At 48.3% G+C, this 14,175-nt stretch overlaps 1 protein-coding gene across 1 annotated transcript; it reads left to right on the plus strand.

The window, feature by feature from the left end:
* The first annotated feature begins 9 nt into the window (after positions 1-9).
* HTR3A (5-hydroxytryptamine receptor 3A) lies at positions 10-13,588 on the plus strand. Its single transcript, XM_090267891.1, has 9 exons — positions 10-180; positions 2,392-2,558; positions 3,612-3,656; positions 5,893-6,002; positions 7,415-7,584; positions 9,529-9,689; positions 10,053-10,263; positions 10,376-10,597; positions 12,779-13,588. Exons 1-9 carry the CDS (start codon positions 114-116, stop codon positions 13,075-13,077), a joined length of 1,452 nt encoding a protein of 483 aa, XP_090124017.1. The 5' UTR covers positions 10-113; the 3' UTR covers positions 13,078-13,588.
* The last annotated feature ends 587 nt before the right edge of the window (positions 13,589-14,175 follow it).

The raw sequence follows: 14,175 nt of genomic DNA on the forward strand, positions 1-14,175 counted from the left end.
AGAGGCAGGCTGGCCGGGACATGAGGCTGGTTGAGTGCAGACAGGCTGGCCCTCGGCGGGACTCACCCTGAACACCAGTGCACTCTGAGGCCCCCACACCCTGGGTACTCACCATGCTGCTGTGGGTGCCGCAGACTCTGTTGGCCTTGCTTCTGCCCACGCTCCTGACACAGGGAGAAGGTAAGGCGGCAGTGGAAGACATGTAGGACTGGCTGGCTCACCACAGAGGGGCGGTAGGGGGTGCCTGATTCCTCCCAAGCTTGGGGGAACTTGGGATTTGGAGGGTGGATGGCTGCAGGAAAGTCAGGAATTTTACCACATATGAGCGTGAGAGCACTTTGAGACACTGCGATCCAGCTAGGAAGTTGAGGAGGTTGGGCCCTGAGCTGAGTGTGGAGCAGCCTGCTGTATTGGAAATGCATAGACAGGTGCAGAGAGAGGTTCCTCTCCTCTTTGCCCTGCCCTAAACTCATCAAAAGGCAGCTCATTTGGTCCGGCCCTCCTTGTCATAAATGGGAATGCTGCGGTCCAGAGAGGGGGGATCACTCAATCAAGGCCATACAGCTTGTCCGCAGCAGAGTGGAGGCCAGAACAAATGTAGTCATCTTTCCTCAGTTTCGCTGATTTTTTTGCATGGGTTCTCTGGGCCTTTGTTTCCCAAAGTTTCCTTCCAGGGCTCCACTCCAGTAACTCCAAACCTCTCTGCATGCCAGCCCATCCTTTCCTGCCTCCCGTGCAGACACAGGGTGTTTTAGTCACAAAAGGATCAGTTTCCTTTGCTGCAAACAATATTTATCCTTCATTTTTGAAGGTTTTCTTTCATCCAGAGCTGAGTTGAAGCTGGGGCTGGGGTACAATTAGGTTGGGCACAGGGCTGGGCAGATATGAAGGGCTTTAAGGCATGATGATTTTCCTCCCCATGAATTGTCATTGGGAAAGCTCAGCAGAACAAGCAGGCCTGGGCTGCAAGTTATGATTGTTCTGGGGCTTCCTCAGCTGAGCAGAAGCTCTGTCCCCCCCCCCCCCCCCCCGAAATGGCCCTTTCCTCTGAGGCCCTCTCCAAAGTGGTCCGAATCCCAGACGATCGGATCTGGGCTGTTGCTGCTGCAGTGAAGACACACAGGGCTCTGGGTCGAAATCTCAGTTCCTCCACTTGTGGGGCACAATACTCACCTTTCTGAGCCTCGGGAAATTCTTCTATGTGAAGCAGGCTATCATAACAGCCACCCCAGTGAGTTGTTCTAAGATTGAAATGAAAAATGTTAACTGACATTATTCCAAAGAGAACACTCAGTAAATGCTCTCTCATCTTTCCTCTCTCTCTACTCTTCTGTCCTGAGGAAGCTGGAAGCTTATCAGGGATAGGTGGTAGGGGCAGGAAGGGGACTCTGTATGACCGATTTGTGGTACAGGTTGCATACATGCTAGACAAGATGAGAGAAGAAGCGGTGTTCTTTAGAGAGAACCAGGCCTTCTGTGACCTGTTCTCACCCTGCCTGACCCCTCAAGGCCTTGTAGCCTGTACCCTGGTCCTTTAGGGTGTTCCCCTCCCTCACACATGCCTTTCACCTTCATATCTCTTGAAGTGCTTCTATTGTTTTCCAGAAGGACATGTGAGGTGCACATGAAATCCCCAGAGAATGGGGTTAGGAGGGCCTAGGATCTGGGTTTTCTCATCACTGTTTTGTCCTTGCTGGCCTCCTGCTCTGGGAACAATTTGTGCTCTCCTTAATTCCTCCACAGCTCACCCCAACCCTCTTCCTAACCCCATCAAATTTCCCACATAGCAACCCTATGAAGGAGACCTGGCACACCTTTTTCCAGCAGTTTGTGTGCACGTGGATGTGCAGGAGGGGAGCTTCTTGGAGAGGATTTTGCAGGAGGGAGAGAAGATGTCAATTTTCACTGGATGCCCTCTCCTCTTTCTTTGACAGTTGTAGGCTGAGGTCAAGGAGACAACAAGCCGTGCAAACACTGAGATCGGACCTTGACTGAGGCAAACCCTCCTGCAGACCTCTGGGCTCAGAAATTGTGCCCTTGGGACCACATTTTTTGTACCCCTCTCACCTTCCAGTATCACACACCCAGAGCCAGCACCTTCTTATTTCCCCAGATCCCCTCAACCGGGGCCTCACAGGCTGACCTCCTCTGGGCAGGTATCTTCTCTCAACCTTTCTCAGCCCTTGGCCTACTTCAGACCTCACTTGTCTGGTGTCACCTTCTCTTACAATCTGGCTCCCTCTCTCATGTAAATGTCTCCTTTATGAGACAATACCTTTGCATTTTGGCGGGAATCTCTGCAAAGTAGAAATTTCAGTTGGTGGGGGTATCTGGAAATTTTGTGAGGTGACTCAGGCTCTGATGTGCACTGTGAACTGTTCTCTTTCCCAGCCAGGCGCAAGGGGGGCCTCCAGGCCCCTAATACCTCCAGGCCTGTTCTGCGGAGGCTGTCAGATCACCTCCTGACCAACTACAAGAAGGGTGTGCGGCCGGTGCGGGACTGGAGAAAGCCAACCACTGTGTCTATTGACGTCATTGTTTATGCAATCCTCAGCGTGGTGAGCGCTCAACCCTAATACGCCCCCAACTCAGAAGGGGCTGATTGGGGTGGGAGGTCACGTGAAACCAAGTCACCCCCTGGGAAGCATGGTGGACATTCAAGTACCCATAGTACCTGCAGCCTGGCACCATGGCTCAGGACAGACTGCAGCACCCACTGCCTGCAGAGCTGCCCAAACCAGGAAACTGGGGTCACCTCTGTGGCGGCCTCTCCCACATTCCTACAGCCAGTGGGTCACTCACCACATGTGGTTCTTCACACATTGCATCATGGTAACCATCTCCCTATGTAAGCTGTGTGGAGGGTTCAGACTGTCCTCTCTATGCCATGCATTACATAGGTTCCCTGGTACATACTGGTGTTCTAGTGAGTTAATCATAGTTCAATTAATTAATTGATTCCTTCATCAATTATGGTAGGAGGGTGGGATGCATCACCCAGTAAAGGAGGTCAGACACTAGGCAGAGATGAATAAGAAAGCAACCGTGAAGATGCAGAGATTCAGGCTATTGTGTTGGGTTAGGGTAGGTGGGAGCTGACTTCACAGTCTCCACTGAAGTCCATGTGGCTGTTTTGGAAAGGGAAACTGGTCATTGGATGGGAGAGAGGGAGTGTGATGAATTTTTTACTTTATGTGGTTTTGTACCTCTTGACTTCATACTAAGGCAGGAAACAGATATAAATGTATAGAGAGATACATATCGTACTGTTATATATGCTTTATATTATTATCTTCTATTATTTATGTTTATCATATATATAAAATATAGATATATAACAATAGACATATTAATATACATGACACAATAGAAGATAATAGAAGGTATCTATAATTACACCCGTATGTGGTTGAAGAAGAAATCACTGTAGTTCTTCCTAGTTGTATCCTAGTAAAAGACCAACTTTTCCTGGCTGGCCCTTCTCCTGCCCCTTCACTCTTACTTCTCAAGGAAATAGGGACACAAAGTAGGAGCTTTTTCTTGGGTTTGTGTGTGTAGGGTGGACCCCAGCCAATGGGGCCACTTATGCCAAGCTTCCTTTTCTTTTCCAGGATGAAAAGAATCAGGTACTGACTACCTACATCTGGTACCGGCAGGTGAGTAGGCCAGCCCTTCACCCCATCCCACCCCGTCTCATTTCCTGGAACAGGACTTATCCTTCCAGGAAGGATTTCTCCATCTCAAGGTGTTGGGACGTCAGAGGCCTTGGCGAGGGAAGGAAGGGGATGGTTTGTGGGTATATGCAGCATGAGATCCAGAAGTCTGGGCTCCCCTAACCCAGGACTGGGGATGGAAGGGACCTGAAAAATCAATGGAGGAGAAATCTTCTGAACCCCCTCTGGGTCCTGAAGTTCTTCATGGCGTCCCAAACAAGTATATATCCAACCTCTGCTGACTGAAGACCTTCAGTGACTGAGAACCTAGAAACAGCTACTTCACTCCAAACTGGACAACAACCAAATTGGGTGATTGAAACAGGATGAATCCATCCACTGAGTCTTCATGTCCTTGACCATTTCCGAGTCTTCCTACTGTTGATAGACATTGGTTAGGCACTGGTGTGTAGAATCTCTGAGGCCTTAGCAACATTTCTGGCTTGGAGCTGGTGGGGGAGGGCAGGCAAACAGTGGAGGCTGCCATCCACAGGTATGTCCTGCTCTGGTAGCTTCTGGCATGTGGGGAAGGTGTCAGAACAGAGGGAAACCAAAGCAGCTCAAAGTAGGGGCAGGGGGCTGGGGTGGGGGCAGGGAGATGAGGGCAGTTCATAGAGGTCAAGCCTGAGAGAGACTCTGGGAAAATGCCTGGCATACACAGGTCTCTGTTAAATCTCTTCCTGCCCTTCATGGATGCACTCCACTGCAACGAGCTCATGGGACAGGCAGTTGGATAAAGGAAGAAGTCAAATGCTGATTCCTGACACACTGCTCCCTTTCTGTCTCAGGGAGATACCTAAATACAGAGCACACCCTGCCTCAAGGGAATGGACGCAGGCAAAGACAGGCAACCTGGAACTCCTTTCCTGGGACACAATGCCTAGGTGCCACCTCAGGACCTCTAGGATCACTTGTCTGCCCCAGAAGTGAGAGGATTCCAATCTATTATGTGCTAAGAGACTGAAACTAGAGACACAAACTAGGCCCACAGTGAGCTCACAGACTAGTGCAGACCATAGACAAGTGAACAGACAATAATTACATGCAGCTGCCCCAAGGCAGCAAGGCAAGATGTCAACCATGAAAGCATAGAGAAAGCACATAAAACCTGCCTGAGGAATGGGGTTCACAGGATGGCACAAGACAGTGCCTTGTTTAAGTCTAGAAGGATGAGTAAGACTCACCTTGATAATGAAGACAGAGACTGCAGTGTGGGAGACGGAGCAGGGTATTTAGAGATGTGGAGGTTTCCGCAGTGTTTAATTTTATGTGGCTGGAGTGCAGACTCCAAGAGAGGCATGACAAGAGGGGCGGGAGTGAGGGAGGAGAGGGATAGAGATTATGTCTAGAAAGATAAACGGAGGCAGATTATGTAGGCCTTTGTTGATCATGAGGATTAACTTCATCCTATTGTCAATGAGGCTCCGCTGAAGAATTTTAACCAAGAGACTGACACGACAGAATTTACATTTTTGTTTCTGTAATGGCATTATCCATTATAGTCTGTTTTAATAACCTTTTCAATGTGTGTTTTCTTTGCTTTTTTTCCTAGATATTTGAAAGATATATTCTTATTTTAATCTAATCATGCTTATATTTAGTTCACATTATGTTGTCTAGTTATCCGTGATAATAAATAACTATTAACTTCTGAAGGATAGCACCCAATATTTAGTAGGCCAGTTCTCATAGACCACTTACACTGACCCACCATCTTTTTCCCATGTTTTCAAATAGAATGTGAAATGTTAAAATATAGATATATTTTAGGTCAGTCCTTCTGGCAGGATAGCGGAGAATGCAAAAGTTAGCAGTAACCTTCTCTGCCCTGTGAGGTGCATGCTATTATCCCCTCTTACATATATGCAGACCAAGACCTGAGAAGCTATGTTTAGGATCCCTCAGCTGGTGGCCAGGAGATTCAAAGCATTAGAAATAAATGAATGCTTTCCCTGGGAGAGGCTGCAGCCGCGTTGTATTTGCATGGAGGGAATGCGTGAGTACAGAGGTGGGGCACTCTCGGGCACCTCTGACTGATTTGGGTGCCACTGACACCCAGACTTCCCCAGGAACATGCCTACCTGTCTCCTGCACTGAGTGGTGAAGTTTGCCTGAGCTGGGGATGACCCCCATCCGAGATAGAGGGGGCTGCCCCTGACTATTCCTGCTCATTCCCTAGTACTGGACTGACGAGTTTCTCCAGTGGAACCCCGAGGACTACGACAACATCACCAAGATGTCCATCCCCACGGACAGTGTTTGGGTCCCAGACATCCTCATCAATGAGTTGTGAGTACTGCCATCAGGTACTGGGCAGCCAGGTAGCTGCAGGCTGGGCAGGCAGGGCAGGGAGACCAGACCTTTGCTGCTGCATTTGGGATGTCCCACCCAGACTCAAGGAGTTGTAGGCCAATTAGCTTGGGCCCAGATTCCCTGTGGTCTTTCTCTTCTTTTCTTTTTAAAAACTCCTGTTTTTCTATGCTTAATGTTGAAACTCAGTACTTCTTGACCCACAGGCCCCTTCCTGGGGAAAGGAAGCTAGTGAATGAATTCCTACTCTTAATAATGGCCGAATGAGGGACAGCTGCATTTTTAAAGGGACAGTAATATTATTGAAAGGAATGATGTGCTGGTGGTGGCCACTGTTCCTGACCACAGGGGAGACTTGGGACTAGGACACAGTCACATCTCTCAAGTCACACTTGTGCTTGACCAGCCACAGATTGCACCCTCAATCTGAAGTGGGTTCCACTAGCCTTTGCTCTTAGCAGCCGGACGCTGTCTCTTTGGCCCCAGCCAACATTCCTTCTCCCCATCCTTTGGGTTCCTTCGGGCTCCGGTGCCTGGGCTTCTGAGGCTAGTGCAGAGAAGATGGCTGGGGGAGACAGATGGAAGGAGAAGGTGGAGGGGGGCCAGTCATCCTCCACTCAGGACCCACTGCATTGCCCAGCTCCAGGGGGTGCCATTCACACAGTTTTTCATAAGAGGCAGTTGACCTAGAGCTTGTGCCCTGCGTAGCGCAGGCTGGAGGTATTTGGGGAAATTCCAGTTTCTGGCAACAATGAAGCAACTTTAGTCTTGAGTTCTCATCTCTCAGCCCGATTCCACAGAAGATTGCAGGCTCAGGACCCTGGGCTCAGACCACTGCATGCCACAGTGCTCACTTGGGAGACCTTAGGGGTCAGGAATCTACTGAGAAAGCAGAACAAAGTCTCTGCCTTGTCCCAGTTCTTCTCAATGCTTTTTCTAGTTCCTTTTCCTCCAGAGGGTATTAGTCTCATTTCACGGGACTTCTAGCAATGGGAGGTCAAGACAAGCCCAAGTCAGGGTGGAACCCACCGACCTGCCTGTTGCCACTGGGCTGGTCATCCTGGGAGCAGAGATCTGCCCAGGCTAGTGGGTGGCAGCATAGGGACAGCTGGGCATGTTCCTTAGGGCTTGTGGCTTTTGGGGTTCATGGGTCATGCCTGCATTTTGTGGCTAGGTTGCCAGAGGAAAAAAGGAGAAATGCCTTTATTTGGGAATAAATAGCAGGTAGCCTTGACAATGGCAGGCCAGGGAGCCTAAGATAAATAAGAAGCTTAGTTCTGCTGCCTTGACCCTCCCTGAATTTCTCTCCCTGCTTGGTTGCTTGGAGACCTTCAGACTCCCAGGGCTTGACCTGCTTTTAAGCCCCAAACTGACCCCTCTTCCCTGGCCAGTGTGGACGTAGGAAAGTCTCCAGATATCCCGTATGTGTATGTCCGGCATCATGGCGAGGTCCAGAACTACAAGCCCCTCCAGGTGGTGACTGCCTGCAGCCTCGACATCTATAACTTCCCCTTCGATGTGCAGAACTGCTCCCTGACTTTCACCAGCTGGCTGCATACGAGTGAGTAGATGGCTTTGGAGGCCAGGGTGCAGTGGGGGCCAGGGACACCTGAGTGAGGAGCACATCCTGGACACAGTCTCCCTTATCCACTTACTTTCCACATATTTTCTTAATGTGCTGAGCCTCTGCTTCCTTATCCTCCAAGTTGAATTAATCTGGTTGCCCTGTGCCTCCCTCAGTTGTCATGCCAGCTGAATGAGACATTGTAAACTGACTGAAGACACTCAGTAAGGGCCAATTCTTTCCCAATGTCACTAACAGGAGCTGGCACTCAGTGTTTCTCAAAGCCGCCCTCTTCTCTCCACTGAAGCACCCTCCCCTAATTCAAGCCACCCTGACCTTGTGCCCAGGTTTCTTCAGTAGCCTCATAGCTGGTCCCCTCCTTCATTCTCATCTCCTCCCATTCATGCTCCTCATAGCAAATGGAGATCTTATTTAAATATAAATCTGATCATATCACTCTCTGCTTAAAACCCTCAAAGGCTCCCCAGTACTCCTGAGACAGAAGTCAAATCCTTCACCTGGCCGAGAGAGCCCTGCAAAGTCTGGCCAGGCCTGCAGCGCATTCCTCCAGCCTCACCTCACCCCACTGAGGTCTACTCCAGGCCAGCTGCCCCCTTCCCAGGCTCACAGTGCCTGTTCTTTCCCTTTATCACATACTGCTTCCTCTCCTAGGCCACCTCGTCCCCGCTCCTCCCACTCCTGCTTCCTTCTTGTTCCACTCCTGCCCCCAACCACAGCTGGACTGGCCAACTTCTCTACTCACCTTCGACTCACAACCTTAGTGTCAGCTCCTCAGGGCAGCCCTGTCTCAGCCCCCAGACTAGGCATCCTCAGTGCCCAAACTTATAGCCTCCTGTTTGTTTTCCCACTTCTATTACATTTGTGAATACTTGTTCAATGTCTACCTCTCTACCAGATGAACTAAGAGAAGGCATGGACATGATTTCTGTCCCGCCATTAGGTGCCCACACAGTGCCTGGCACAAAGAAAGGTGCTGAGAGTCTTACATTGAGTGGCTGAGCACCACTACTACTGCTAAAAGGCATCCTCCACTCCTATTCTGACTTTATTGCTTTCACTGTAAATTGCAAAAGTATTACATAACTTCCTTGAACAAAACCCAAAATTACAAACAATCTTTGACCTTTGACCTCTACCCTCGTTCCCAGACTCTTCACAACTCCCCACACCAAGATTTAACTTTCATCAGAATGAACTTCAGATCTTTCTCTATCTTTTGCATATATACACATAACAAACATATCTATGGAAAGTACATGGAAATTATTCTATAGTTTTTTTTTACATAAATGTATCATTTATGCTACTGCTACTTGTTTCTTTTTACTCAACGACAGCGTGGGACATTTTTCCAAGTTAGTGCATCTTTAGATCTCCCTCGTAAATTCTGACTACTGTGGAATGTCCCATGATTTGGATACATCAGAGTCCTGATTGATGGACATTTAGGTCTTTCCCACCGTTTTGCTGAAATGGATTCTCCCGTCCTTCTGGTACCTGTGTATATCTGTTTCTTTGGTACAGATACAGAGATGCTAAACTATTATTCTCAAGTGAGGATTTTGCTTGTTTCTTTATTCAAGCGGCTCTATGAAGGCTAAAGGGAAGAGTATTGACTTTTGTTCATTTTTTAAATGGTTAAATCTAACAGGAAACTTAGAAAGGTGTGTGAAAAGTGTGTGTTAGTGGGAACGGTTTTTAAATAAATTGTTTGTTTGGTTCTTTTCATTTTGCTGTGTGTTTCATTCAAGACTTCATTTTCCTCACTACAGCCTCAGTGTACAGATGGGTACAATATGCACAACTACTTCAGTTTATACCTTAGGAAACTGAGGCTGCAGATTAAGAGCTGAAACTCGCTAAGTCATGTGGGTGCTCCTGGCACCAGATTGCAGAGCTGGCTTATTTCTTCCCTCTCAGTCCAGGACATCAACATCTCCCTGTGGCGCTCACCAGAAAAGGTGAAGTTTGACAAGAGTGTCTTCATGAACCAGGGCGAGTGGGAGCTTCTGGGGGTGCTGACCCAGTTCCGAGAGTTCAGTATCGAAAGCAGCGACTGTTATGCAGAAATGAAGTTCTATGTGAGTGGAACAGGGAGTGGATATGGAGAAAAAAATGACTAGAACTACTAGACTGTCATACCCAGGTAGTCTTAAGGAGACATATGCAGAAGGACCACCATGGCCCATTGCCCAAGTCCAAGGTCACACTCATCTCCTGGAATTTCAATGAGGTAGATGGCACAACAACTGAATTGCCCCTCATTTACCCTGAACAGCCACAAGCCTGGATCCAGAGGCAGAATGTGGGGTCTGCCCACGTCCTTCTCTGAGCAATCAGGTTGAAAGTTCCACCAAGCAAGGGGCTCAGGGATGGGGTGGTGGTTCCTGGGCACAAGACCTGTCTGCCCCAGACTCCCCCCAGAGCTCCTTTCCTGGTCCCAGGTGGTCATCCGCCGGCGGCCCCTGTTCTATGCGGTCAACCTGCTGCTGCCCAGTATCTTCCTCATGGTCATGGACATTGTGGGCTTCTACCTACCCCCAGAGAGTGGTGAGAGGGTCTCCTTCAAGATCACACTCCTTCTGGGCTACTCCGTCTTCTTGATCATTGTGTCTGACACGCTGCCAGCCACCGCCATTGGCACTCCTCTCATTGGTAAGGCCTGCTCCTGAGGAAGAGCTTGGTGTGGCCAAGGAGTTGAGGAATGAGCTGCTCCCACCTCCTCTATGTGTCTCTCCATCTCTCCCCCCATGCCCGGGGTGCACAGGTGTCTACTTTGTCGTGTGCATGGCTCTGCTGGTGATCAGCTTGGCTGAGACCATCTTCATCGTGCGGCTGGTGCACAAGCAAGACCTGCAGCAGCCCGTGCCTGCCTGGCTGCGGCGTCTGGTTCTGGAGAAAGTCGCTCTGCTGCTTTGCCTAGGGGAGCAGCCAACTTCCCACAGGTGTCCAGCCACCTCCCAAGCCACCAAGACTGATGATTGCTCAGGTGAGAGGGAAAGAGAGAGGCCCATATGAAGGGGCCCCTTCTGGCCTGAGTGCAGGGACATAGTGGAGAGTCTCTGGAGGATACACCATGCCTAGAGAGCCTGGGCAGGGCCTGGTAATTGGGTGGTGTCCTGAACATGGCAACCATGGGCAACCTCACTGGGAGGAGGCAGCCCAAAGTGTCAATCTTTACCTTCAGGCTGATGCTCTCATCAGCCTGGGTGTGGACAGGGTGGGCGTCGGAGTCCCAGAAGCTGAGCTGAGACCTCCAGGCTAAGAGTGACCTCTCTCTGAGATGGACCCCAAACTGAGTCAAAAGATGCCCCTCAGGTAGTTACCTGACTTCATGCCACATGTGCTTAAATATTGCAGCCAGGATTTCTAAAACTCTCTAATTCTAATCAGCTCAAAGACCAGGTCCCTTAGAATTTTCAATACCTATGAGGCAGCGAGACAGGGTGCAGAGGGAGACTAAGGATGGAGCTCAGACCCCCTGAGGAATTCTCCCAGTTGCCATTTGGTGTGGTTGTGGTAGTTGGTTTGTTGGTTTATTTTTGAGCACTGTGGGTCAGGCATGTACAAAGCATTTTCTCACAGTGGTGACCCTCTAGGATTCTCATCCCTGTTTTTCAAATGACGAAACAGGTACAGACAGGCCAAAGAGCTTGGCCTAAGTCACAGAGCCAGGGACCGGCAAAGTATGATTTGAAATCAAGCCCATCTGGCTTTCAGTTAGTGTTTTAAACCACTTCACCCCCACTCCACTGCTTGCTGCCCTCCCTCTGGCAAGGGCCAGACCTCTTATAGAAGATGTTTCATTAACCTAAGACCATTTTGTCACAATCTAATGAGCTAGAGCAGCAATTTTCAACCCTTTTCATCTCATGGCACATATAAACTAATTACAGTATTCCCTCACTTCTCGCGGGTATTATGTTCCAAACCCCCCTGCAATAGGTGAAAATCTGCGAAGTAAAAACCTTACATTTATTTTAGTATTTATATATATTTTAAGGCTTTATAAACCCTTCCCACACACTTATAAATCATTCCCAGTTCCTTATTAACCTTTCCCACTCCCTTATTAAACTTTTCTACACTTTTATGAACACTACTTATGTTCTTAAACATATTTTATGCTCTTAAAGCTATGTAACTTTAACAACATGTGTATACAGTACCGCAAAATCCCGCGATAAATAATTAAATATAATATTTTTAAAAATCCCGCGATACAGTGAGGCCATGATAAGTGAACTGCGATATAGAGAGGGACTGCTGTACTGAAATTCTGTGGCACACCAAAAAATGTTGTTGTTGTTGTTGCTGTTGTGCCAATCTGGCAAAAGAATAGGTATAGTTTTGATTCATTCACACTGGATGGCCACTGTTGTGTTGGCTGTTGTAATTTTTTTGTATTTGACAATCTAGGGGAAAAGAGGTCAGTACCCCTGACTAAATAGTCAGGTATTTCATGTTTTAAAAATTCTTGTGGCACACCAGTGGGCCACAGCACACCTATTGAAAATTGCTGAACTAGAGCACCAGCCTAATGCCTAGTTTCACCTGGTGAAGGTAGCCATATCTGAAGGTGTTTTTTTCTGGTACAGCAGGACCCAGAGTTAAGGAGCTGAGGGCATCAAGGCAATACAACATAGTGGAGAGAGCAGTGGATTCAGGTTTTAGATATCTAGGCCTTGGTGGCCTCACATTAAATGATGCTCCAGCTGGGTGATTACATGATAGTCACTTAACACTTATGAGCTTTAACATGTTCATACAAAAAGTATGGATAATTATTAACCCTAGTCTGTTCTTTCATGGGGCTATTGTGAAACTCAAATGAAATAATAGGTATCAAATTGCTGGGGAAAGCTCATGAGTTAAAAAAGAAAAAAAGTGAATGGGAAGGATAAACGTCAAATTCATGATGCTCGTGACTTGGGCAGGAGATGGAGGATGTGACTAAGGAGGGGTATATAGGAATCTTCAATTGTATTGATTTTCTTAATGTGCTTAAGTTGGATAGTGGATACATAAATGTGTACATTATTCTCAATACTCTTTATGTCTGAAATTGTCCATAAGAAAAATTTTTTCAGGCTAAAGATACATAAGGGACAGTATTCAGGCCATCTGGCTGGGGCTCCCTCCCTTGCCAATACTCTTCCCCTTCTTCTAGACACGGGAAACCACTGCAGCCATTTGGGAGGACCCAAGGACTTGGACAAGACCCTGAGGGGCAGAGGCAGCCCTCCCCCACCGCCACGGGAGACCTCGCTGGCTGTGCGTGGGCTGCTGCAGGAGCTGGCCTCTATCAGGCACTTCCTGGAGAAGCGTGAGGAGAGCCGTGAGGTGGCCCGTGACTGGCTGCGCGTGGGCTCCGTGCTGGACAGGCTGCTCTTCCGCATCTACCTGCTGGCAGTGCTGGCCTACAGTGTCACCCTGGTTACGCTCTGGTCCATCTGGCAGTATTCCTGATAAGTACAGCCCAGCAAAGGGAAGGCAGTGCTTAGGATGGGGATGGGGCACTTCAGGGCCCAGGGAATGCCAGAGGTATTCCTAAATACACATATACAGTTCCATCCTTGTTTCCAATGCCAATGTATCCCAGCAATCCCAAATCTGGGCCTTAACTCTTCCCCGCAAAACTTGATGTTCAAGACTCTTACAGTCTACCCCACCCCACCTGCTCATTATGACTTTAAAACAAGTTGTCTTAGATCAGAAGAAGCTCATGCATCCCCTAACTTCACTCTATCTATCTATGCATTAAGCCTCAGTTTCCCCATTGGCACCTCCCTAAATGAGGCACTTTGGAATTCTGCTTATCTCCCTCAGACTCATTTTTAGATTGAAGGCAAGCCATCTACTACACAGGCCTGACAGCTGCATTAGGTTCATCCAACACTAACTTCTCCTCCTTCACCTCATCTATGACCACTTCCCTGAACACTCATGTTTCATCAGATGGCAGAGGTGGGGGTAATAAAATGCGATGAATCCCTAAACTCTCTTCTTGACCATTTGTCAGGAGCTGGGAGTGTGGATAAAGAAGTTTAGAGTTATTGGTGAAAATGAGGTTGGAGGATTATCTGTGGTTTCCATTGTTTGGTGCTTCCTGCCCCCAGGGAACTTGGTGACCAAATGTTGGCTGTTATAAAGAAGTAACAGCTCTGACTGGTGTGGCTCAGTGGGTTAGGTATTGTCCTGCAAACCAAAAGATTGCTCGTTTGATTCCTGACTGGGGCACATGCCTTGGTTGTGGGCCAGGTCCCAGTTGGAGGTAACTGATTGATGTTTCTCTCCTTCTCCTTCCCTTCCCCTCTCTCTAAAAATGAATAAAATTAAAAAAAAAAAAAAAGACAGCAAGGAAGAAGAAACAACAGGAGGTGGGATTTAAGGAGGGAGGGTCAGGACCATGAACACTTAACAATGGAGAGCTGGACGGGGGCAACTCAGTTTTGTGATCTCTGGAAAGATGCTGGTAGGATCCACACAGTCTGCCTGCAAGAGTATCCTACAGAGGAGATAAGAACATCAGCACCACGGCCAGCACCAGCTGGTTTGCCATTTGAA

Source organism: Furipterus horrens, unplaced genomic scaffold (genome assembly GCF_987537825.1).
Source record: "Furipterus horrens unplaced genomic scaffold, mFurHor1.1.pri manual_scaffold_2, whole genome shotgun sequence".
Lineage (NCBI taxonomy): Eukaryota > Metazoa > Chordata > Mammalia > Chiroptera > Furipteridae > Furipterus > Furipterus horrens.